The sequence below is a fragment of the Mycteria americana genome, chromosome 1 (genome assembly GCF_035582795.1).
Source record: "Mycteria americana isolate JAX WOST 10 ecotype Jacksonville Zoo and Gardens chromosome 1, USCA_MyAme_1.0, whole genome shotgun sequence".
In the NCBI taxonomy this organism is placed as follows: domain Eukaryota; kingdom Metazoa; phylum Chordata; class Aves; order Ciconiiformes; family Ciconiidae; genus Mycteria; species Mycteria americana.
The window spans coordinates 149,119,465-149,146,510 of NC_134365.1; the positions used below are offsets into that span (position 1 = coordinate 149,119,465).

The 27,046-nt window shown below is 36.6% G+C and overlaps 1 protein-coding gene across 6 annotated transcripts in view; it reads left to right on the forward strand.

The window, feature by feature from the left end:
* UBE3A (ubiquitin protein ligase E3A) overlaps positions 1-26,953 on the forward strand; it is a 55,030-nt gene extending 28,077 nt beyond the window's left edge. For all 6 annotated transcript variants that reach the window (XM_075523637.1, XM_075523646.1, XM_075523619.1 and 3 more), the window contains 9 exons: positions 3,579-3,889; positions 7,812-9,067; positions 17,662-17,806; positions 21,568-21,773; positions 23,928-24,092; positions 24,483-24,638; positions 24,733-24,806; positions 25,752-25,895; positions 26,128-26,953. In XM_075523637.1, the coding sequence (XP_075379752.1) occupies positions 3,579-3,889; positions 7,812-9,067; positions 17,662-17,806; positions 21,568-21,773; positions 23,928-24,092; positions 24,483-24,638; positions 24,733-24,806; positions 25,752-25,895; positions 26,128-26,248 (2,578 nt within the window). In that variant the 3' untranslated portion in view covers positions 26,249-26,953. The remainder of the gene's footprint in view (positions 1-3,578; positions 3,890-7,811; positions 9,068-17,661; positions 17,807-21,567; positions 21,774-23,927; positions 24,093-24,482; positions 24,639-24,732; positions 24,807-25,751; positions 25,896-26,127) is intronic.
* The last annotated feature ends 93 nt before the right edge of the window (positions 26,954-27,046 follow it).

The window sequence follows — 27,046 nt, forward strand, 5'->3', positions numbered from 1 at the left end:
TGCAAACATATATGCAAGTCAGTCACTGCAGCCTTAGCTACACTAGGTGTCTGTGTGCTAATGTACAGTAAACTAGTCATTGAGTTTATAAGGGACCAGTTACTTTTCACTAGATCCCTGTATAGGAACTTTAAGGGAGCTGCAGTCTTCACTGTATGGCAGGAGTTAAGAATAGAGAGGTGTTTTGTGTTACTTTGCTTGATGAACCAGTTTTAATGCTTCAGGCTAAGAACTTAAGTTTTCTACATACTAAATGAGCAGGGGAATGTAGAAAGAGATCAAGTTTTCACCTCTGGAGAATGGAGAAGGTATGCTACCTTTTTTTTCTGAATAATATAGAAATGTGGGCTGTTGGCACTGGACAGTGGCAATAATCCCTCAAGTTACCCCAATGGGAATGTGGTATGGAATATCTTACTATTCTGTAAAATCACACATTGGCTTACTTGGAACTGCGTTCTCTGAAAGTGCATTCATGGGTAGACCTCAGAAAGGGTAGCTGTTGTGGAAGGCTTGGTAAATTCTGTTCTACCTTCTTAGGACTGTATCCTTACTTTTAAGTCTCCACCTTTTTTATGTACTTAAATAATTTATCTGAGGCCATGTCAAAAGTCTGTGGAATAGCTACCAGGGAGAGGTGGGGGGAAATTCTAATACTGTTGTATTCTAGTACTGTTGTAGATTGTATTGTTTGCTTCCATAGTTGATTTAAAAAAAAAAAAAAAAAAATATATATATATATATATAAATTCTAACTTTCAGTCAAACCTTCTGTCTCTAATAGAATTTCACAGAACTCGAGTCAGTGCGTCTGCAGCCATGAGTCAAAATGAAAATGTACAAACAGCAGTATTGTAGGCATGGCACAGTTTGAGAAATAATTGGTAGTTAAAAATTGGAAGCAAAAAAACTTGAGTCCCTCAAGTTAACTGTTAGAGACAAGTCTAAGCTTAGCTTTGTCTCCTGGCATCTCGGATATGACCTGATGAAAGTGGAGTGTTGTTTAATATGATAAAATGTGTTGTTAGTATATCAGTGTTCATATATTGAAATAACTTTATTCAAACTAGATGTTATGTAAGCTAGAAAGGTGTGCATGCGTCTTTAAGACTAACAATTTCTCCAGTTTGAAAACATAAGTTCTCTCTTCTTAGGGAATTGGTCAGCTTTTCACAATATATATTTAATCTGAATAACAACTCCAGCTGCTTTAGGTAAATAAATAAATACACCCCCCACCCCCCAATATATATACACTTCAAACAGCTGTGAGAAATAATCCATATAACATTTACAGGTGTATTACATAGGTCAGAAACCACCAAAATTATGGCAAAAAAACTTGTGATCTACATATAGACTGCAATGGAGAAATAAGAAGGAAGAAAAATGTGATAAGGAAAGATAAAGTTAAAATGATAATGTGTACATGAAATAACCACCATTTTGTATGTACTGTGGAAAACATGGTCAGTGAGAGAGGGAGGAAAATTAAAGGAACAGTAAGTTTCAACTTGAGTTGGAAAGAGCTTTCATGAAGGCATCCAGGTAATGCATTGGACTGCAAGAGGAGTAAATAAGGAGCACGTTGGTGAGACAGGTGGCCATAGCTAGGTGTAAAAATTCAATATTAACAAAGAAAGGCTTTCACATGATACACTTATCTGCTTACAAATGACAATATTTCACTCTAAATCTGAAGGTCTAGAATGATGGAAAGTCAAGAATGATCAAAGCATGAAAACTTGGCATTCAGAAATAGATGTCTGAAATCATGTACTGGTCTAAGCTGTGTTAAACTGTTGGTTTTTTTAAATCCTCTGTACTAAAAGCTGGAGTATGAAAGACAAGATCAAAAAAACATTATTATATACATACGTGGAGAGAGGCAGGTTTTCTTAAGTCCACATATAAAAATTGGAGAGGCTAGAACTCTTTCCTTGGATCAGAATGCAGCTAGTCCCTCTTTATACAGGAGTGATTTTGATGGTATTGCTGGTGCTACTTTACTTTTTTCTATGTTCTTCCACCTCCATCTCAAGGTGCCAGGGAAACCTTTCTCTTCATTTTTTTTTTTTTTTTTTTGTCTTGGAACTCACTGGGGAATTTGGAAGGTCAGGTAGACATTGAGGTAATGGTTTTCTTTGTAAGAAATATTTTCTTTTCTAGGATCGTGAGATCTTGAAGAGTGAAAGGGAAGGAGCAAAGCTGTTATTGCTGAATAATACACCCCTCAGTAGTTACTTTCAGAACTTGAGGGCATTTTCCCTTCTTAAGCAGCTGTATTGAAACTCTGATACTTAACCAGCTGGTATTGACAGCCAGGTGCAGCAAGTGCTGAGTAGTACCAGTGGGTCTAGCACTTCAGTTCTCAAGTACTTGCTCTATGCAGAATCTGTGTGTGCATCAACATCTGAAGAGGCAACTTTAAGTTAATATCACAATTTCTGATGAAAATCTTGCTTCCCATGTTCTAATCTTTATAGTACTGTATCAGTAAAGTTAGGTAAAAAGCCTGCATGTTACACCTAATCAAAATGTTTGAAATGTTTCACAGTTGATAGTTTCCATTAATAACTCCTTTTCTTAAATGAAGTGAAGGTTTGGGGGTTTCTTTCCAAAATGTGGTGAAATGTGGTGCTCCTGGTGCTGCATGCAGCTTCTTCTTTCCCAATTACCTGCAACTTTCTGACAATTTCTTTACCATTTGCATGTTTCTGTAAAAGTCCATGACCTTATTAATTGGCCAGTTAAATTTTCTTGTGTGTGTATGTATAGTACTGAGCACATTGCTTTGTATAGTGATACAGTTGTAATTCTTCAAAATACGTACTTGCCATGTATAATTGCAGGAGAAAAGGGAGGATTTGGCAAATAGCTTTTTTTTTTTCTTTTAGAGAACTATATACCTTACTAAGCTGAGGAGAGATATTCTGCCTTGAGCTCATCTTTAATCGTGGTTTTGTCATCAGTTTAAGCAAGGAATATTTTTCCTGCACATTTAAATAGACTAAATATCAGATGACTTAGTCATGTGGAATCTTGTTTAAAAAAAATTGTTTAAATTTTTAAAGGGTTTATATCCTAGTGGTGTAGTGTTGATAGTATTACTAAATAAATGCCTGGATCATTTGTATTTCATGCCTCTTCCCTTGTCAGTGGCAACCATACCTCAGTACTATACATCGGACTCAATCACCTGTACTAGATCCAGTTCTGTTTCACTTGCAGCCTTGCTTTGCATCTAAATTGCTGTCTTTCAGTGACAATAGAGATTGTTCAGAACTGACCAAGATTGTGTCAACTGTAACACTAGAATGTAAAGCTGAAAACTGTGCATAAACAGGATTTACCTTTCACTTACATAGGACCCACAAATTAAATTGTGTGTTAAATATATTTGCATTTGTCAAGATGAGAATCCTGCATTTAAAAAATCTCCTAATGTGTCCTCTCTGATACAGAAATCTTGTGTTTCAGTGCCTGACTAATCTCTGTCTTGCTGATGCTTTTTGAATGAGCTTTGTATGTGAAAGCTCCACTAATCCTTGTACTTACTGTTTGAATGTTTGCTACAGGAAGCGAGCAGCTGCAAAGCATCTAATAGAGCGCTACTACCACCAGTTAACTGAGGGCTGTGGAAATGAAGCCTGCACGAATGAATTTTGTGCTTCCTGTCCAACTTTTCTCCGTATGGATAACAATGCAGCAGCCATTAAGGCCCTCGAGCTTTATAAGATTAATGCAAAACTCTGTGATCCTCATCCCTCCAAGAAAGGAACGAGCTCAGCTTACCTAGAAAACAATTCCAAAGGCGCCCATAACAATTCCTGCACTGACAGAAAAATGAACAAGAAGGAAATGCAAGGCCCAAGAGATGACTTCAAAGGTAAGATGTTATTTTAGAATTTTCCTAAATAAAACACATTTAATATGCATGAGTATAACCCTACAGAATTCACTGTGGTGGTATTCTGCTGACTGTGGTGGTGTTCTGCTGACTTCTTAAGTAAAATACAATATTTGGCAGTCAAATATTTTACTATGGATTCTGAAAAATGGCTGGATTAATGCTGAACACTGATTCCAAATCTGGATCTTTACCACATCTCTGTTAAAATCCATATGCATTTGTTGCCTTCTGAGATTACTGGTTTTGCAAATACGGAGAGGGTTTTTTAAGTGTTGTTGTATGACTGTTTTAGTTTTGCTAGTTTCATAACTCTTCTGTAGTTAATGAGTTATAAAAGTTATACTTCAACTAATTCCAGTTTCTGTGTTAAGAAACTTAACAGATGAACAAAAAATGATACAGTGGATGATAGGCAATACATCTACCAAGCTAAAAAAAGTTTAAATGAAATACTGTTCTGTATGTCTTTTCTGACTTCTGTTTAGCTTTTCAAACTCTCTAGAATAGTAAATATATACTGCAAGAATAATTTTAGTTGTCGTCAAAACCTGTGGTGCAAACGGAAATCACAAGCTAAATGAAATTAAAGCCATTAACCTTTGAGCAGACCTTTTTTTAAGTATCGTTGCAGTAAGTGGTATAAACACAGAAGTTCAGATTCATTCATTTTGCCTAAAGAAGGTGGAACTATTTACAGTGAAGAATTAAAAAGGCCTACAGAATCAGCAATAAAACATAGCACTGTGTTATAAGGGACCTAAGATGCTCCAGTCAGTACCTGCATCAGTTTGTTCTTTAGCTGATGCAACGATAAACTTGTCCCCAAATTATGTATGATCTGAGTAAGCAGACGGGCAAACAGTAAGGAGGGGAGAGGAGGGAAGCCAGTGTGGTGTTACACAGGCAAGAGACACATTAGGTCTGTTTTGTGATTTGTCTCTTAGTTTTGTGTATTTATAATGGAGGTGTGCACATACAGGATTTTCTTCATTCTCCCTGACCCTACCATCTTCTCTACCCAAGATAGATATCTAAGAGTCCTTTCAATCTATCTCAAGACAGTCTGTTGTCTAAATCAATGACTCTTCTGTCTTCTGACTTAATCTGTTGCAGCATCACAAGTATTGACCTGTTTTTGTAGCTGTATGGACAGAGGGCATTAATGCATTCTTAAAGCCCATCTGAGACTCTCAGTTACCTTTGGAATTGGATGATGTCTAAGGAATCTAGTGCTCTGAATTTTTTTTAAGGTCCATCTGCAGCAACAGTTACTGGGAAAACTGCAGTTAAGTTTAAGAAAGCCAAGGAAAAGGATGTGCAGCTTGCTTTTATGCTTGACATAGGATTGAAAGTTCTAAATAAATTGAAGGAAATGCCCTTCAGAAAGAATTATTTAAATTACTTTTCTGTAGTGCTAAGCCTTAAGACTATTACCTTTGGGCAAAAATGTATCTGGAGATGATTGTCAGCATCTCAGTAATATCTTAGATGGCAGTCCATAAAGAGGAAGGAAATAGAGAAATTGCAAATATGTAAAAAGCATGGGTTACAAATGCAGTTATATATAGAGCGCGCCATTTCAAAATCAGTGTTATAATTACCTGGGAAGCTATTTTCAACTTTGATTACCAGAACATAAAATGGGGAACAGAGAAGGTCAGTGGATAGGCAGTGAGCACACAATGATAACAGATTTTCCATAAGAGATAATGAAAAGATAATTAATAAATTTTCTAATTAGGGAGTGTGGTGTTGGCAATATATAGATCACACGCAGTCTTTTTCACAGTCAAGGACCACTGTTAAAGCTTGACTTCATGTACAGATTTGTCAAGGCGTATTGCTGAGAACAAAGTCTGAGAGGAGATATGTTTAGTTTGCTGAATCACCTAGTTGCAATAGAAAGGAGGAGAGGAGAAGGCATGTAAAAGCTCAGATACTCAGACACAAGTCAGCTAAAGTTGACTTGAGTTAGAAGAAAGCTTCACTTATGTTTGTTTTTCTCCAGCTGTTCTCACTGCTGTAAAGTAAAAACGGGGCGGATCCTTATGGTAACTCAATTAGAGGATGGTCACAGGGTATGACTTAAAACTGTTATGAAACTGTTGATGGTAATACTAAATATTTTAACTGGAAATGGCACATGGTTTGTTCCTTAAATACTAAAACCTGTAAAAGAATGACTGGGGAATTCCTGTTGTAAGTATGGAAATCTGAAATGTGTTATATTGTTAAATTGTCAACTTTGCTGATAATTTTTATGCTATGAATAATGTCTGCAATCCAGAGTCAGTGAACTTGAGGCTATGGTCCTCATTTTGAGGAGCTGTGGCATGGAACAGCATCTGTATCAGCAGTTAAATTTCTTGTAGGCAAGTTTGCTTCTTGAACATGCACTGTTGCTCTAAGCTTGAATCCTTTAATATTTTCAATGCTGTTCTTTTTAACAGGACACTTTAGTTTTGAAGCTTTTTTACTGTCTTCAGATGGGTTGGAAGTCAATCTTGGTAGCATGACATAAGCTTAATCTTTCCTGTGTTACATGTGCTCTAAGAATGGCTTGGGGCTCTGCAAAAATCAGTAGGTTGTCTGTCTTTGCATCATTTAGTTTGTATTTTTAATCTAATGACTGCTTGGAATGAATGTTAGTGTAGGCAATCACATTTCAAAGTACTTTGACATATAACTGTCTTTATTAAAATGATACGCTTCCTTCTTTCTGCAGAGGTAGTTTTTCTAGCATGGTTGGTGAATACAGTGCTGTGATGTGTGATTTTTAGACCTCTAGAGATGCTATTAAACAGATTCAGGTTTAGTTCTAAATTATGTGTTGGTTTAGAAGAATCTGCTTAAACTAGAACATCTTTTCAGGGTCTGATCATGTGGTAATCCTACTCGAAATCATCACCTGATGTGAAAGCACCTGTGAGTTCTGTTTGAGAAGTAGCATACTAAGCTATACATAATGTTTCCTCCTTCTCTTTTCTAAAGAAAAGGAAGATTTCAAATAACAAATGGACCACCAAATGACTTATTTCATATCAGGGGCTTGGGGGGGAAGGGAGAACAGGCAGGTATTTGGAGCCCATGCAGATGATGTGTGTAAACCAGCTTGTTCATCTGAATAGCATGTTGAGTTGAGTGCTTGAGTATACTCAACCAACTTGAGTATACTCAAGTTGTTTATCTCTGAGGCCTAATGTACGAAGAAATAACCCACGTGCCCAACTGTGTGTGTAATTTAGAAGGCAGCATAAATTTCTGAGCATGTATTGTGGGTTTTTGGGATGATTTTCAGGTATCAGTTCAGTATAAAAACAGTTGCAGAAAGCATTAAAAATAAAAATAAGGAATTTTATATTGCCATTAATATACAACAGAACAAATTATTGAATCTTTTCTTCAAGATCTGTTTTTAAGGGAGAAAGAGTGTGAAGTCCGTATGCACATGCTATGTTTGAAAAAAGAGGTTGATACAGTTCAGTTTGTGTATAGTTTAATGACTTGCGCATTAACTGTGCAGATTTACCAGAAGACTGTATTGTCACACAGTCTTATTCAGTCATTTAAACATCTTACTGATCTATTTAGTTGCTCTTGTTTAGGTGATACAATACTGCTAACTATCAAACGTACTTAATTGGCTGCAAAACAGTTTTACCATTGAGCATGTTCTCTGATCGACATCATGAATAAAATATTTCACAAAATCATAGTGAATGAAATTGTTTCTTCACACTAGTGAAATTATAAAGTATCTGTCTTGATTTTACCTAGCACTGACACTGTTTTTTCCAGTGTTAATGATTATATGATACAGATTTCTTGAATAGAGCTAGTTAGAAGGATTTTAATTTTAAGATAAAAATTAAAAAGATAATATTTTATCTTTTTATAGATGTGACTTTTCTAACAGAAGACAAGATATATGAAATTCTTGAACTATGTCGAGAGAAAGAGGATTATTCCCCTTTAATCCGAGTGATTGGGAGAGTATTTTCTAGTGCTGAAGCATTGGTACAGAGTTTCCGAAAAGCCAAGCAGCACACCAAGGAGGAGCTCAAGTCTCTTCAAGGAAAGGATGAAGACAAAGATGAAGATGAAAAGGAAAAAGCTGCCTGTTCGGCTGCTGCTATGGAAGAAGATTCAGGCGCATCGTCATCTTCGTCGTCAAGAATAGGTGATAACACACAAGGAGATAATAACCTCCAAAAACTAGGCCCAGATGAAGTGTCTGTAGATATTGAAGCAGTCAGACGGGTCTATGATAGATTACTTTCTAATGAAAAAATAGAAACTGCCTTTTTAAATGCACTTGTGTACTTGTCACCTAATGTGGAATGTGACTTGACTTACCATAATGTGTACTCTCGGGATCCTAACTATCTGAATTTGTTTATTATCGTTATGGAGAATGGCAATCTTCATAGCCCAGAATATCTGGAAATGGCTCTACCGTTGTTTTGCAAAGCAATGAGCAAACTACCCCTTGCAGCTCAAGCAAAACTGGTCAGATTGTGGTCTAAGTACAGAGCAGACCAAATTCGGAGAATGATGGAAACATTTCAGCAGCTTATTACTTACAAAGTCATAAGCAATGAGTTCAATAGTCGTAACCTAGTGAATGATGATGATGCTGTTGTTGCTGCTTCAAAGTGCTTGAAAATGGTTTACTATGCAAATGTAGTAGGAGGGGATGTGGATACCGATCATAATGAAGAGGAAGATGAAGAACCCATCCCAGAATCAAGTGAACTAACTCTTCAAGAGCTGTTGGGTGAGGAAAGAAGAAATAAAAAAGGTCCTCGAGTGGACCCACTGGAAACTGAACTTGGTGTTAAAACTATAGATTGCAGAAAACCACTTATCCCTTTTGAAGAATTTATTAATGAACCACTGAATGATGTTCTAGAAATGGACAAAGACTACACTTTCTTCAAAGTAGAAACAGAAAATAAATTCTCTTTTATGACCTGTCCCTTCATATTGAATGCTGTTACCAAGAACCTGGGTTTGTATTATGACAATAGAATCCGGATGTACAGTGAAAGACGCATAACTGTGCTCTACAGCTTAGTTCAAGGACAGCAGCTCAACCCATATTTGCGACTTAAAGTGAGACGTGATCACATCATAGATGATGCGCTCGTCCGGGTAAGTCATGCACCAACATGGAACTTAGGTTTGTTGGTTCTGACTAGTGCAGACTACGTGGGCTTTGACTAACTGAAAAGGACTGCGTGTGAGTGCAGTGTTTTATGTACTAGATTTCCTCTAGAAGAAACTTCAAATAACTTTACCCTATTAAGTTTGAATTATAAGTGTGCTGCTGAAGATTTGTATGTTTGGCAGAACCGCTTCTACTCAGAGTGATTGTAGACTTAGATGTTTTAAAGTGTCAAATAGTTCTTATTCCCCATTAACAGATTCTGTGCTGTTACAACTCTTAATGGTGAGAGTGACCAACTTCTGTTCCAGTACTTTTTCTTTGTCCTCTGGACTGTCTTGGATCATCTTCTGATAGTAGGGGTTTCCAAATGGAAGTTGTAATTCAAGCCTTTCAGTTGTGTATTCTTCTTGTGGACTTCTGAACTTCTAGATACAAAGTGTGTGGAGTGACTGCATAATAAATAGAACTTCTCACTTCTCTCAACATTGTTGCAATTTGGTGCAAATACAGATATGACTGAGAAAGGAGAAGTAAGACCTGCTAGTACCTGAGAACTGTGAGAGTAGCTTGTTTCTGAATATGTTGGCTTCTTAAAGTAAAACTTAAAGCCATTTGTTAACACATTTTTGGAAGATGGGAATTATACAGGATACAAACTATAAAGAATATTTCACAATAAACTTTTTTCATAAATATGTCCTTTAATTTTAGGACTGTTCCTCCCTTTATTTTTTGCTTAAAGCTGTTATTTTTCAGAAGCTCATTTTTCTGTGTTCTGTTACTAAAGCACAAAAATGTTTGCAAAATTTTAAATTTAATCATGGCTTTGAAGCTTGTTGCTGAAGAGCCAGACAGGTATTTGGAGAGACTCTAGGGAAAGTACCTCTTTTTGCCTCTCAACCCAGCTGTTACTTCTAGTTAAATTTGAATTCTTCAACTGCTGCTGAAGGTCAATTGTGAGAGCCCTAAATGAGCTCCCACCTTGATTTTTCTGTGTACCTCTGAATTTCCAGATGGGTTAGCTGCTTCGTGGGAATTGCTGATATTATGACTTATCAGGGAAAACCTTTGTCTCCAGTACCAACAGGAAAAATAAAATTGCAATGCAGAGATGGCTTCTGTCTGTAAACCCAATTATTATATTAGGCAAATGAGAAATATACTGTTCTAAGATTAAACCCTACTGTGTACCAGTTTTCTAATTTAAGAATACTCTTTGTAATTTCACTGCTTACCAGTTCTATCCAGTTATGTTTTGTCACATTATTGTAACGGAATTTATTTCCATTTCCAAAGCTCTGTTAAGCTTTGGGATACACAAATACTAAAAAAAAGGGAGGGATGGTACAATCTCTTTAGGAGAGGATGGGCTAACAGAGGCTAAGAGCTAGTTTGAGGGAGATGTTCGCTTTAATGTCAGTTCCAGCAGAGAGGAAGCAGGCCTTCCTTCGCGTACTGATGATGGGCAGGAAGATCTGTAAGTATGAGAAAAGGCATTTTTCCACATGTTGCTTGTTGTGGAAGGAAGTTGAAATCTTCGAGGACAAAAAAATGTTTAATGTTACTTAGAAAGCTCATGGGCAACATCAAGTTGGTGCAGCTACTGTATCACAACGGGGCCACAGTAGTCATCGCTGTGCACGCTTTTGGTCTGTTGGAAATTTAGGTAGTTTAAATCTAGATTAAGCTCAATCTTAGATTAAGCTCAAACATACTAATTTAAATTGTGATGCACTTGCAGCAGCCCTTGCACAGCCTAGCAGTCTACAAGTACATGCCTGGGCAGTTGCCGTGGATCCTCTTATGGCTGTTAATTTAAGCTGTCAGAATGTGCTAAATTATGGTGATCTGACTCTGTCAAAGCCCCAAGGAAAGTAAGAATTTTAAACTGTTTATTCTGGGACAGAAAATAAAGGAAAAAGATAAAATTGTTCTAAATTCAAGCAGTCTGAGCTGAACTGTAGTGTTAGTCAACAAGAGCAAGTGCAGCTCGGGCATTTCTTGAAAGTGGAAAATAGATTATGTTCACTAAACTGGAGATGAATGAAGGCTCTCCATCCTAGCTGGAGGAAGGGAGCTATATGTGCTGTTTCAAACAGATGCAACAAAATAGCTGTTGTGAGATGATGTGGACTTAGAGAAAATTGTGTTGATAAACATATGTAGTGGGTACAAAGTTGCCTTTTAATTATTGATATGTTTTAACTGATGATATGAAGTAGCAGTGTTCAAGGAAGAGATGTTAAATGTTCCTGAGGAAATGTTAGAAGTTAAGAAAGGAGCCAGTGAAACAATAGTGTCTCTGTTGACTGCGGTGCACCTATATATCTTCATTTGTTTCTTCTCATTTTAATATCAAAAAGGATGCAATAGGAATACGTGTGGAGAGTTCAGAGAGATTGTAAAGTCCTCTTAATGGTGAAAAAGATGACTGAGAGCACATAAAAGATGGTGTGGAGAAGTTGAATGGGAAGTACTGGTTTTCTCAACTGGTAGCACCCATTCTTATTATCAGGAAGTAGGCTTAACATAAGCAAAAGGGCGTATTTTTTCCACACCATGTACCTTAAAATTATGGATGTCATTGCCCAGAACTTGTAGCTCTTCATGAAAGAAAGATCCATCAAAAGGTAATGGGCATTACAGGTATTTTGATGTGACCCACACATAAACCCCAAGAAGTCTCTAAGCTGCAAGTCTGCTGTTAGCTGGAAAACTATCATAAGGAAAATACTGTTCCACACTGTCATCTTGCACTTTCTTCAGTGGGTGTCTGATCTGTTTAAGAATTGCATGCTGTTGTTACACAGGTACTTCCTGTAACGGGTTGAGAAGTGATCCCGCACCACCCACCCACCCCCCCCCCCTTAAATTTCACAATTTGTTTCCACTTCCTAATCGGCCTCTAATTGGTCTGGATGAAGATCTTCAGTCTTATGTCCTAATCCTTAAAATGACTTCCTCTATCTCTGATTGTAGTCAAAGTTGGAACTGCAGGTCAAAGATGAGTACCATGTGGTTCTGTAGTTGCACTGACAGCATCAAACCTAAGTGAAAGCTATGTTGTATGAGTTTGCTTCAGTGATGGTTGCAGTTTTGGGTGCAGTATTGAACTTTGGAAGGGTCTCACTGAAAACTATCAGAAAGATCTTGCCAAGATAATAGTCTTCAATAGTAAAAGTGTATTCTTAGATCTGTTCATTGACAAAATGTTTCCAAACATGCTTAAATTACAGGTAAGTAAGTAATTATGATTTCCAGTATCTTTACCCTTGCATTGCACTTCTTGCTTCTGGGGTTTGAATACTGTTAGACTTGTTTGAATTGTAAGTAATTACATACTCATGTTACTAGAACAACCACTGCAGGCTTTTTTTACTATATATGGAATAACTCTGATAATTTCATGATAAAAGCATTTTCAGAAATATTGATTAAAATTAGGTCGAGATGGTCTTATGCATATTTTCCTTATTGATGCTGGATATCTTTCAAGCAAATATACCTTCATAATTTCTTTTTGAAAATGGACTAAGTACAGGTCTTTCTCTGTTAATTAGTTGAGCTAATTAAGTTATCACCAGGCTGTTTTTCTCTTATCAATATTTAATATTTAAACTTTTAGAATTCATTATGTACATCTTCTCACTTTTTGGACTTCATTAAAACCAATATGAGCACTGGTAAGTGATTTTTTTTTTTTTTTTAATTACTGTAGGATTTTTTTTTCTTCTACTGAGAATTGGAAGCAGTACCTTTTAAGTACCTTTGAAGCAATAACTTGTTTAAAGCCACTTATTAAGAGAATTGTAGCTCACCCTGGAAGAAATATATCTAAGCAAAAAATTTATTTACGCATTCATTATTTGATTTCTTTGCATATGTGAAACTTGCATCAGAAACTTTTTTTTAATTGAAATGGACTTAATGAAACATGCTTTCTTTGTGTTATATACTTATTGTTACTTATTTGTATGTATGAAATGTCTGAAAAGTCACTGGCGGGGTGGGGTTGCAAATAGTAAAGTGCTAGTCCTCACTTTTATTAAGGAACCCTTACATTTGGGAGTTGGTAGCTGAGTTTGCAGTTCTTGAAAGCAGTTAACATGCCTTTTTTGTGTCTAACAGGTTTCTTTTGAGATATTAACTGTACTCCTGCTGAGTCATGTTACCTGAATGTGCTAGTAATGAAAGGAAGTTTATCTTTAAATCCCCTTTTCTGCCTTTTCATTCCCCAGTAACTATTTCTTTCATCCCCTTCCTCTGAGTTTACTTTTTTTTTTTTTGCACAGATTGTGTGTGGATTTATTCTCAGGTAGCAGTAATTTAAAGGGTGTGAGTTATGACATGAGTTCTGCAAGTGAAAATGCAGCAGATTCCTTCAGCAGAGTCTGGCTGGTACTTGCCTGCAAATTAGAAACTCACTTTGACAAATTTCACATTGAATGTAGACAGCTGGCAGGCACCAAGCCTCTCCTGCTTGTAAATTACTGTTAAATATATTTATGAGCAAAAACTCTCGTGTAGCAACTGAAGCCAGTAGGCAGATACTCTCATAGTATATTAGGAAAAAAGTAGTCCAGGAGCTTTGAGGTTCTCTTAGACTAAGTCGATGTTTGTGTGTTCAATGGAAAATCTCAGCACTGGTGTGCCTTGCTTGTGTGCAGAATATGTCTGGCTGTGGTGATGTATGCATGAACCATAAAGTACAGCTTGAGAGAATGCTTCGTAGTCAATTAAGTATTACTTCACATGCAGTTTTGCAGAAAATGTAGTGACCGACTTATGTCACGATGGGTCACTGGTACTTTCAAATTTTAATTAGTTGTGTTCATGTCATTTTTGCCTTCTAGCATGGAAAGTATTCCTGCCACTGCCTTAAAGAGAACTTATAGGTTATATTGCTAGAACTCGAGGGGGTTTTTGACCATTTTTAACTTGAATAGAGATTATTTCAATTGGTATCAATATTAAGAAGGTAACCAAACTCTACTGTTACGTTAAGCTTTTAAATGGTGTCATATTTCTGTCATCCAGTGGAATATTCCTGTCTCTCAGGAAAGCACAGTGTTCTGTAAGCAAAGTAGATCATACAATGTTTTATGCTGTGGCACAGTATCATGCTTCCGCCAACAAAATACAGATATTCTTTATAATGTCATGTCTCAGCTTTCAGCTTTTCAGTTCATAGATAATCAATTTTTGATGCTACCGCTTCAGACATGCTACACGCATGCTTTCTGGGAAGTCCCTGGAAAATGTAATGACGACTTCATCTGCTTGGCCAGTCAAATGATCATGACAGAAAACATTAGCTTCTAAAACTTTGGGAGTTCACACACACATAGATTGGGTTTATCTAGCAGCATCTGTGTTGACAAAATTGAGGTAGCTCTGATTATTTTAAAAACAAAAAAAAAGAACTTTAAACTCAAGTCCACACTTCCTTGCTATAGAAACACTGCTGCAGTTCTGCTAAAATGCAGTGCCTCTCTACTGTTGTGACCAATGCTGTGTTTTCCACTGAGTTCCAGTTTTCTTGTGAAGCATCAGTGTTGAGAGACATGAATGTTCAAAAGAGCAGACAAATTCACAACCTTCAGCTAAGCAGCTTAGCAACATTGTCCTGGTTGTAGAAGCTACTTCAAGGAATACTAGGCTTTGACTCAAAATACTAGCTTTTTGGTAATCCTGTATCTGACTCCCTTGCAGACATCAGCTCAGCATTCCAATCTGCCCAGCGAGCATTGCTCAACTAAGAGTGTTTCCTTCCCCTTTTTTTAATACTGCTTTTCTTTTACATCACTTATTGCAGTGTAGTTCTCAGCCAAAAAATCATTTTGAAATAGTTTTTTAAATTGCTTTATATGTGTAAATATGAGGACTCTCCTTAATATAAGTGTATTTCTATGACACAAGAGGGCCTTTACACTATGACAAAGGGTTGCTGTCCCAAAAGAAGTGCAGAGGCAGTACTTGCTTTCTCAGAACTCATCAAAATTCATAAAACTTGCAAAATAGTAAATTGCTGGTGGTAAATATTACAAATATTACAAATAAAGCCATGACTGGGGAGGAAAAATAAAACCAACAAAGTATTATTAGTGCCAGTTGTAAGTGGAAGGGATTCCTTTTGCACCTCGAATACTGTGTTCAGTTTTGGGCCCCCCACTACAAGAGGGATATTGAGGTGCTGGAGCATGTGCAGAGAAGGGCAACGAAGCTGGTGAAGGGTCTGGAGCACAAGTCTGATGAGGAGCAGCTGAGGGAGCTGGGGTTGTTTAGCCTGGAGAAAAGGAGGCTGAGGGGAGACCTTATCGCTCTCTACAACTACCTGAAAGGAGGTTGTAGAGAGGTGGGGGTCGGTCTCTTCTCCCAGGTAACAAGCGATAGGACGAGGAAATGGCCTCAAGTTGCGCCAGGGGAGGTTTAGACTGGATATTAGGAAATTTTTCTTCACCGAGAGGGTTATCAAGCATTGGAACAGGCTGCCCAGGGAAGTGGTTGAGTCGCCATCCCTGGAGGTATTTAAAGGACGTTTGGATGAGGTGCTTAGGGACATGGTGTAGTGGTGGTTTTGGCAGTGTTAGGTTTATGGTTGGACTCGATGATCTTAAAGGTCTTTTCCAACCAATATGATTCTGTGATTCTGTGATTCAAATAGGGGAACTTCAGTCTGTCAAGCTTGAATGTATAACCTGTACTTATGGTCTTAAAATAAATGCTACTTCTCTGTTTTTAAAAAATCTCAGTTGTATTTGGAACATGGCTTAAGCTTCATTGTCCTCCTATTCAGGAACAAAATTTTTTTTACACATCTGTAAGATGCATAATTACAAGATTTACATGAAAGGCAAGATGCAAAACTACACTGTTATGGGAAGCATGTGATGAGAATACCAATGGGGGTGGAACTGCAGCATGTTTTTGCTGCAGTAGTATTGTTGCTAAAATACAGTGAGTTACAAAGAATAAATGTTATTTGGTCTCCTCAAGGGTAAAAATAGTTCATTGCAAATTATATGAAATAGAATACCAAATGGACAGACTGCTTCAGGTAGTACATAACCAAGTTTTCCACGTAATCTTGTAATTTAACATACATCTCAACCTCCTAATCTGAATTCACTTGCTCTCATTCTTGGGGTCTTCATGGCTTACCTCCATTTTTTTTAACTGAGCTTTATATGCTATGGAGTTACACTCTTTCTCTTCCTGATACTAGTTTTCGATACCAGTTAGTGCAATTCTTTCCCCACATACACCTTTTGCACGAGGAGCTTCAAAGTCTTCAAATCCATTATGCTAACCACCTTAGCTCTGTCACCCGTCTTCCCCTGCTGTGCTGCTTACAACATGGCTGGCTGACTCGGTGGTTATTGGGAGAAAATGTATCTTACTGGTGGTGTCATTTTATGAGTTGATGGTGTCATTATTGCTGCCTTTATCCTCTGTTCTGTTCCTGTTTTCCTTTACACTTCTGTAGTAAAATTTTCTGGGATGTAAACCATGTATTGGCATGAGTGTGTGGATAAGGTAGGGTAGTGAAATAAATGGTTCGGCATGTTAAGGACACCTGCTGGTAGATGCATTTTGCGCTAGCCCAGATTAGAGGCAAATCTCGCCAGTAATACGGTCTTGGCAGAGGAATGTACAGGTCCATCTGTGCCTTACTTTACTGCTGTTGTTTTCTTTGCCACGTAGGTATGTTTAACGTAATCATACTGCACAGGTTTAACCAATATGTTTATGCTTTTAAGCAGCATATTTTTTATCAGCTGCAAAATATTCTTGCATAACTTTTGATTTACTGAAAGATTTCTTTGGAAGAAAGTGAAAGACCTGTAATGGTCTTTATATAGACATGAAACCCTTTCCTATGAAACATCACAACTTCTATGTGACCTTAACTAAATCTTCAGTTTTGTGGAAACAATGCAGTACATCTGTTTAAAGGCACTGAAGAAATAAGAGCAAGAGATTTCTGAGACTTCTTCATTAGGAAAGGACTGTAATATCAATGTCTTTTTATTTCTGGTTTGTTTTTTTTTTTTCCCCCCAGCTCTTTGTTTGTGAGATGCAACTATTAGTCAAAGGCTTGTCTTCTGTCTTCTACCATAAATTATCACATGAAGGTTCTGTAAACATGTGTAATCCCTTCACAAAGCCATTTGTTGTCAAACATGTAGATCAGATTGCAGTTTCTTTTCATTGTCAGATTAATTTAATTATCCCAGTAATACATATTGTTTTCATACTGTTTTCTGTGAATTTTGTGCAACACGATGCTAACTTATTTTAAATAAGTGCTTGAAAGAATAGAAATGGAGGAGGCTAACAGACATAATTGGCTACCAGATCTGATCTGTGGTAAGTTTCTTGCTGTGTTAATCCCCAAATTCTAATACATGCTTAGAGTGATTTAGCATTGCTATTGGTTTCTGATATTTTACTGTTGTGATTTATACTTGCTTTCTTCTTAGGTTTGGAGGGTATTTGATTTCATTATTTGATACTTAATTGACTCTTCTAGTAAACAGATTTACTAATGAAATACTTCTGTCTGTTCACTCAATAGCTAGAGATGATTGCCATGGAAAATCCTGCAGACTTGAAGAAGCAATTGTATGTTGAATTTGAAGGAGAGCAAGGGGTAGATGAAGGAGGTGTTTCCAAAGAATTTTTTCAACTGGTTGTGGAAGAAATCTTCAATCCAGATATTGGTATGTGTTCTAATAATTTACTAATTTATCAGATTTTCCCCGTGAAAGGTTTGGACCAGATGACCCTTCAAGGTCCCTCCCAACCTGTTCTATGTTTATGCAGTGCCTTTCTACATCTGCTGCTGCTTCTCTCTGAAGCCCTCCAGGTTGCTTGGTGATCCATGAGAGTACTTGACCCATTGAGGCTCAGTATTTCATCATCAGTCATCCTCCTAAGGAGGAATGATGAAAGGAATAACTGTATAGTTAGTGAAAGCTACCATTGTTTGTTTAGATATAAATCAGTAGTATAGGGTTTCTTTGCAGGGTTCCTTTATTTGTTCTCTCACCTTTCTCCTCGCTTTGCTTTGTGATTAGCTTCTAGAATTAGTAATCAAACCAAAGAGGAAGAGCTTCTGCAATAAAACCAGAGTAGGACTATGGTGAGTTTTTGAGTTATTTCCTCCCCTCCCTCCAGCTTAAAAAATCTGATAGTCTCAGTTCTTCTAATGATTTCATCTAAAAGAGGTACAGATCCAAAGTGTGGTAATAACGTCAGATTTGATTGTAGTTAGTTAAGAATCAAGAGTAATTTGATATATCGGAGCCAAAGTTTTATATTTGTGTTTTAACAGTCACATTTCCATCTGACTGTTTTTTCCCTTGCTCCCTGCACCAGTCTCTTATGCTTCTGTTGTTATACATGCAAGGATGTGCTGCTTTTAATATGCAGCTTGTCTGCTGCTCTGAAAAGATTAAAATATTTTAAAATGTTATGAATACTTTGTGTTAGAATAGAAATGAGACCTACCAGGTTCCTATACTAATTTCATAGTTTATGTGAAATATGATGTCACATTGTAGTTCCTGTAATGGCTTCTATTAAAGAAGCTCAACAGCCTATGGCTCTTAGTTAATTTGGGTTCATTGAACTGTTTTAAAAAAGAAAGCTGTTATTCTTGGTTTTGTGGCTTAGAAAATTGATGAAGAAACACAGAAATTCATTTTGACCAGGTTAAAGAGGAAGTCCCCAGAATCAGTAACAGAATCTGAACCTTGGCAGTTGCCCTTCCCTGTACACAAGCCAGTTCTTGTAACAAGTGATACAGATCCATAGACCAGTCTTACTCACTCTGAAAACTGCTATTAACTTGGAGACATTTGGAATCTGAATTAGCAAGGTTACTTGGAATAAATTAGAGTATGGCAAAATAAGGAAGTCTTAGTACTTTGACTGACGAAGTTGTATTTCCAATGCAAAGTAAGTTTTTGACCTGAGTTTATCTAAAGAGAAGTTGTGTGGAGTGCCTATCTTGAAGTACTCCTGTTTAGTAATTGGAGTCTGATTCAGCTAAGATCCAGCCAGTGTATATAGGCTCCCTGTATGTAAAGATGGGTAATAGATTAGATATGCATGCATTTTATATCTTACTTCTGTATTCAAAATACAAAAAAATATGTACACTTTTTGTATTCGTATCAACTTTGGGGAAAAAAAAAGGCATTTATTGGCTTCTGGCGTAAATGTGTAAAAGCAGAAAATGTAGCTTGCTTTCACAGTTGTCTTTTCTTTTGCACCTAGTAATATGCACTGAAGTATAACAGTTTACACACCATATATACCAACTGTCACTTTTGTTGATTTGTAAATACTTTATTTACCAGAGAAAATGAAGGAAATCCTTTAAATGGAATTTAAAATGTCTGTCCTCTGATAGGTATGTGTGGAGTGATGTTTATTGCTGTAATAGTTTCTTTGCCATTTACATTTCAAGTGTTTTCATATTAAACTACCTTAAAGTTTTATTCAAAGGAGGCAATACCTCAGACAAAATATTAGATTTATGACCAACAGTCACCATGGTAAAAGGGAAGAAGGAATAACTTCATATAATATTCCTAGCAACACTATACAATTGTTTTCCCTTTATTGCAGCTTCCAGTTTCTTCTGGTGTTTTTTAATGATTTTTATGTACTATAGTCTTAATTTTGGTCACTGAATAAAATATTGTATTTCGCATTAAAGTGTTTCCAGATGTGGATCTGGGTAAACTGTTAGTCCTTCATTATTAGACATTTGCTGGAGTTGTTTGTTTTGACTGTTTAACTCTTCCATCATCTTCCAGAAAGTACAAGTCATTGCTTTTATTGCACCAGTAATTCAGAAGTTACTTCAGTCAATTCAGAAAATGGAATGCAGGCTTCTGTTTAATGTTTCTCCTATATATGCTTGTGTTGCTCATCCATTTCTGATTTCCAGTTGCCTTACCTGATGTGTTAGTCTGTTGTTTGTGTGCTCCCCTAATAGCTGACCCTGTCGTAGTACCTCACTGAGATAAATAATCTTCAGTTTTGGGGAATAGCCAGAGTCTTTGAATGAGTTTGCAGTTCATTTTATTACATTGAATGAGAATTCAGGCTTTATCTCTTGGCTGAAGGTGGCATCTTATTTTCAGTCTTAGGAGTCATTTTGTGGCTCTGTTAATGTGGCTTTGTAATGAATTTGTACATCTCCATAGGTTGTAAATAAGCATATCTTTTACGAGCTGACAAGGTAAATCCTTGTGGCAAATGTAGTTCATGTTCTCAACCATATGCATCTAACTTCTGGTGTGTGGGGAGGGAGGAGCCTGGGTGCTTTTCCTTAAGTTCTGCCTGGAAATCATGAGACTTAGCTGTACAAGCAACAGGTCACTGGGACTGTATTTGTCTAGGGTGGTCTCTCTCCCTCCCCTTAAGTCTATGGGTTTTTGCATTTATCTTGCTTCACTATCTAGTCAGATAAGCAATGGATTTTACCATGGGACTCATTTAAATAGTTTATAGCCTGTACACAAACTCTGGTTTCATAAACAAGAGCTAATCTAGTGGCTTGCTAGAACCAAAAGGGTAAGGAACTCTTTGCCCTTCTCTTGTCTGTACAGTTCTATCTGCTCCCTCCAGCTCCTGGCATGTGCCAGTTCACCTGTTTGCTGAAGCCTTCTGTAAAGGTAGTCAGCTTGTGAACTTGGCAGGAAATTGGTCGCCTGAAATAGTGAGCTGAATCAGAGGGAAGGGATAGGGGAACAAAGCAAAACCTCTCCCTTTCAAGAGTTACAAGCTGTTAAAATTGCAACCCCTCCTGTGAAACGACAGTCCCATGTTACATTTTCCCCTCAAGTTGGGATGTGTGATAGCTGCAGCAACTTAGTGGACCTTGTTGAGTACCTTCAAACAAACCAAAAAAAATCTGTTGGGCATATAACTCTAAGTTCATATGTGATGGTTAATCCCTGCTCCATCACCATAGCTTCCAATTCAGTAATAGGGCTGCATCTAGTCCTGATCCTTTGCTGGAACTGGCCTGGAAAAACCTTTGAAGAAAGGCTATCACATTATAGTAACTGGAGTTCTTCAGGGTTATTTCATCCACGTGGCTTTTGATTGTGTTCTTTTCTTGCACTGTTGTATTCATCACAGTTACAATCTATGTTGACAATGTGCTGCTGCTTCCTCAGTAATGGAAGGGGATGAAAGGTGGTGTATGTACAGCTTCAGTGGGCATTGCAGGATGTTGTATCGCAGGTCTCCTGCATGCTTTTAGTGGTAATGTGAGTAACAGTATTTTGAGCAGCTCCAATTACCCTAAGGTAAGTGGCTTCTCTTTGCCATTAAATTCAGTATAATGTTAAGTTAAACATGTTTTAGAGGCATTCTAATGCAAATGGGTTTATAATGGTATGTTTTACATGTCATTTTTATTGAAATGTAACCATAATTGTTCAACCTCATTTTTTTACAGGGATGTTCACATATGATGAGTCTACAAAACTGTTTTGGTTTAATCCGTCCTCTTTTGAAACTGAGGGTCAGTTTACACTGATTGGCATAGTACTGGGTCTGGCTATTTACAATAACTGTATACTGGATGTACATTTTCCCATGGTTGTCTACAGGAAGCTAATGGGCAAAAAAGGAACTTTCCGTGATCTGGCAGACTCTCATCCTGTAAGTTCATTATGTTCTTTGAGTTTATTAATGCACTTCCCATGCAATAACTTAATCTAGATTTAAATTAAACACAAGATCGTTGTCAGAAGTGGAAAGGAAGTTACTAGTGACTTGTGCGAAGAGTCTGTATCTGTTAAAATAAATTCATAAGCAATAAAACCTCTTACTACATCTGGTTTGGAAGAGGCAGAATTGTCAAGTCAACAAATAGGGCTGGGTATCAATAAAGCTGTGTTCTATTTTTTTACATGCTGCCTAAATTGCTTAATATCAGTAAGCACTATTAAGCATAAACTGTTATTAATAGTATCTTCCCAAAGAGACTTCTAAAATTAGGCTGTTTATATCTATTTGTAGAAGTAGGTTTCTACAAAAAAATGTGAAAGGAACAGTAGACATGGAAAGGTGTGATGCTCATATTGGTTTTTGTCTAAAGCAAAAGGCAGATGAGGCAGTTCATGAATATCCCTACAGTCTGGGAGCAGTGATCAGTGTCCCTCTTCCCTCACCCCTCCCCAGCCAGCGGCTATGCAAAAACACTAAGCCATGCGCATGCTCTAGTAGATAGAGCATAGACACGTGTATGGAGGATGTCTTCCCCCTGCTCCATCTTTGACCAAAGATCACTGGTAGCTTTCCCTCATGCTAACTAGTATGAGTTATTAGTATGCTTCATTTCAAATGGTGGGGCATTTCCCTTTTCATAAGCAGTTATGCAAAATCTTCAGCTATTCAAAAAAGATGAGTAAAATGATATTGTGTAAAAATAACTTGCCTTTTATTTTTGTATAATCAGAAAATGAGGTATGTGTAATCAAAAAAATAGGTTATCCAGTCTGCTTTGGGTGGCTACATACAACAGCATGCCAGCTTTGGCCAATTTCTCTGTAAAATACTGTTGAGAAATACACAGTGCTCCCAGTTTCCTGTAATTTTTATTACATACTCACAATTTTTTATGACAGAAAAAGTGGATTTATTTCTGTGGAACAAGGCAGGGCATTTCTTACTTTTTCTCCCCTACCTTTATGTTTCTCCTCTACTAAAATAATTCTTTTTAAACTCTTTGCATTGTAATATGACTTAAACACTTACTTCAGAGCTTCTCAAACCAAAAATGAAATTCGGAGTAGTCAAGCCTCCCAATGCTTTTTCTAATGCTATAGAGCATGGAGGGTAGGACGTTCACCAGTCCTCACCACCAATGGTTCCAAGTCCAGTCATTTTCAATGCAAGATATTTTTAAAGGTGCTGTGGAAGAATCAAAAGGATACAGATAGTGAGAGGATGAGGCTTACATATAAACTTTCAATAATTAAAACATTGAGGGAAAACTTATTACTTTTACTTCACTATAAAAAAAATAATTGCACTCAGTTGTTGCTTTTACCTTCACTTTTCATTCTTGAGTCCTACACCTCTGTCTCAGCCAAAGAATTGTTCATTTTCTGCATAGCCTTTGGTTTCCAAGAGAGTCTTGGGCTTTTCCTAAGGCATAGCAGGGAAGAAGGCTGGTTGCTCCTTTGAATAGAGCAAACTCTTACAGGTAATTTCAGATTCCACTTGCCAAATTCTGACCGAACTTGTGGGGTTTGGGGTTTTTTTGTGCATAAATGTTTTCTTACTTTGATGACTGCCTCATCTGTGTTGCTGCAAGGTTACTTCTTAGTTTGTTTGGGTTTTAAATCACGATGTAGCAGATAAAATTCAGGCAGCAGGCTTTTATCTGATACAAAAGCATTTTCTTTGATTTTAACAATATACGTTCAACTTACTAGTGTAACATGTTCTGGATGCCAAAAGTAAATACAGTTTCAAAAGAGTTAGAAGAAGAAGAGGTAATCAGTGGCTCTTAAGCTACAGGTCTGACCATTGCCTTTGGGAAGATTCCTGGGCACTGGTAGGCTCTTCTAAGGGAGTTACCACTCATTTCCATGTTTCTTTTTTGTCTTTCCTTAATATCTGCTATTTGTTTTTACAAACACTGAGCTTAATATACCTTTGTTTGGACTGTTATGGGAGATCTTAGGTGACTTGTGTCATAGAATGTAACAATCCTTTGTGAGGCAGATGATTTCATGTCTTCTGGTATTACTCAGTGAAATCTATTGAAACTTATTTATGACAGGCATGTATTTCTTATTCTGTTAGGTTCTTTACCAGAGTTTGAGAGACTTACTAGAGTATGAAGGAAGTGTGGAAGATGATATGATGATAACGTTTCAAATATCTCATACGGATCTCTTTGGCAATCCAATGATGCATGATTTAAAGGAAAACGGTGATAAAATTCCTATTACGAATGAAAATAGAAAGGTACACTCAAATAATTTTTTTTAACGTAATCTGTAATTTTTAGATACTCTGTGCAGAAATATATAGGACTCTGTAAAGGTTTGGTCTCACTTATAATTTAAGTTTAAAACCCTTTTAAAGTTGCCCTAGCACAGTGTAGTTATAAGGAGAAAAGGCTTCTCTTTTAAAGAAAGCGTCAATACATGCATACATAGCTTCTGGGTGTGGTGTTTGACCTGTTTGAGAAATATTTGAGACTTACTCTTTATTATTGCTGAGTAGAATCTGAGCCCAGATGATCTATGTAGAATTATAGAATTAAATGTATTTCAGGGTCTTACGTTGTTGGGAGATACTTCAAGTGGCATGTGTCGAAGTACTGAGGTTTTTTGGGGGATTGTTTCCTTACAGGAATTTGTCAATCTGTATGCTGACTATATACTCAATAAATCAGTAGAAAAGCAGTTCAAGGCCTTTCGAAGAGGATTCCACATGGTGACCAATGAATCTCCTTTGAAATATTTATTTAGACCGGAGGAAATTGAATTACTTATTTGTGGAAGTAGGGTAAGAATCCTGAATTTACACCAGTAGAAGTGGAGCTTTTTTGATCCTTAGTATATAATTAGTGGTCATTTTTAAAAATGTCATCTTCTTACAGAATTTAGATTTTCAAGCACTAGAAGAAACTACAGAATATGATGGTGGCTATACAAGAGACTCTCTTATTATTAGGTAATTTTTCCTGATTTCTGAAAGGTTAAAAGTACTTTACATGCCTGTTTCTTCATAATGAATTTAATATCGTAAGATTTAGTATTTTTGTAGTACTGGAGATGCGAATGTTTTATGTATAATTTCACTTTACTCAAGCACTGTCATTAGAAAAGAGCAGAATAGTATAACCATTGTCTTTAGCTCCCAGTGAACTTTGGTAAAACTTAAAAAGGATTTTTCCCTAGGTTTTTGTCTTTCTCTTATACCATATAGTTAAATAATCCCCAGTAAAAACAGGGCTGTTTCAGTAAATTACCACTGCTCTGTTCTTTAAAAAAAAAAAAAAAACAACACCAAAACCTAGAATTCACAAACACTGAATTGTTTGAATAGGTCACATGTGTAGAACTTTCTTCTCTAATTAGAAATCAAGTAAATTCAATGTTTTTAAGAGGAAAAATGTTTTTAATGTTTTTACCTTCTTGTCCCCTTTAACTAGAGAACTCTGAAGACAAGGGTCAGAGAAGTGTCCATCTTCGGTCCTCTAGACTTTGCCAACTAAACTAGTTCCTGCTAGAGTAGAAAACCTTTTGACAGCAGCTGCATTTGTTTACTGTGGTGTTTAAGAAGGTGGTAGAAATGGACAGTGTAGTGGAACCAGTATAATTCCATAGGAAATAGGAATAATAAAATAAAGGAAGAATATCTGCAGATCACTTATCAGCCAAATTAACATTTAAAAACAGTTAAACTGCAGTGTTTTTTCTGATTTTTTTCTTACTTCTGATTCTCAGCGATTGATAAATACGTTACTGTTAGTTTTGTTTTTATGAATGCAACATGTAAACTGGTGCTAAGATTGATTAGTATTACTAAACCTTCAAAGTTCAATTACTTTTGAAAGTCTCATTTATACCAAAGAAAGTTTTCAGTTTACTTACTTTTTGATTTCTTCCTTGATAGGGAATTCTGGGAAATAGTCCATTCATTTACAGATGAACAGAAAAGACTATTCTTACAGTTTACAACAGGCACAGACAGAGCCCCAGTGGGAGGACTTGGAAAGTTAAAGATGATCATAGCCAAAAATGGCCCAGATACAGAGAGGTAAAAAAAAAAAAAAAAAAAAAAAAAAATCTACATTTTGCCTGTCTGTTTATAAATGGAAGCAAGTTCTATGCTTTTAATTTATTAACTTAGTTAAATCTGAAAGTTGAATCTTTCAGCAAAGTAGATTCTCTTTAAATTCATGATTTTGGATTTGTGAAATAGCAGTGTATTTCTTTGCATGTACTGCATGTTCCCAAATCTGAATTCTTCTTTTTTGTTTTCCCCACAGGTTACCTACATCTCACACATGCTTTAATGTACTTTTGCTTCCGGAGTACTCAAGCAAAGAAAAGCTTAAAGAAAGATTATTGAAGGCCATCACATATGCCAAAGGATTTGGCATGCTGTAATAAATATAAGAAAAGGGATTAAAAAAATAATGGTGATGATGTCCCTGTCCAAAAAGGCCGTAAGATAGTGAGCTACAGTAGTCACCTGTGTTTGTGCCTCCCTTCTTTACTGGGGACATTGGGCTGGAACAGCAGATTTCAGCTGCTTATATGAACAAAATCTTTATTTTTTCTTTTAGCGTGAAAGTGTTACATATTCTTTCACTTGTATGTACAGAGAGGTTTTCCTGAATATTTATTTTAAGGGTTAAATCACTTTTGCTTGTGTTTATTACTGCTTGAAGTTGAGCCTTTTTGAGTATTTACAAGAAAACAAACTGTACTCTCCCAAGGAAAATATTGCCATCATTTGTAGACCATGTAACCTTCAAGTATGTGCTATATTTTTGTCCCTGTATCTAATCAAATCAAGAACTGTACTTTTTGAAGAGTTTGCTTTTGAAACTTGAAGTCTTGGAAAACAGTGTGATGCAATTACTGCTGTTCTAGCCCCCAAAGAGTTTCTGTGCAAAATCTTAAGAATCAATAAAGATGGAAGGGAGAACTTGGAATGTTAAATTGCAGCCTTGAGAACTTTACTTTAGTCACAGCACAATAATTAAAATTCATTTCACTATATGTTGTCTTCACATGTCTTGTAATAAATTGTGTTTTTAATTAGGAAACATTCTTTGCATATGAAAGGGTAGAAATTTTAGTTACTTTTTTAAAAAAAGTTTACTGGGGAAAGTGCATTTTCAACTGAACAGCTTTAGAGTAGGGAGTGAAGTGTTTGGAAAAAAGATAGGAAGTTTTTGC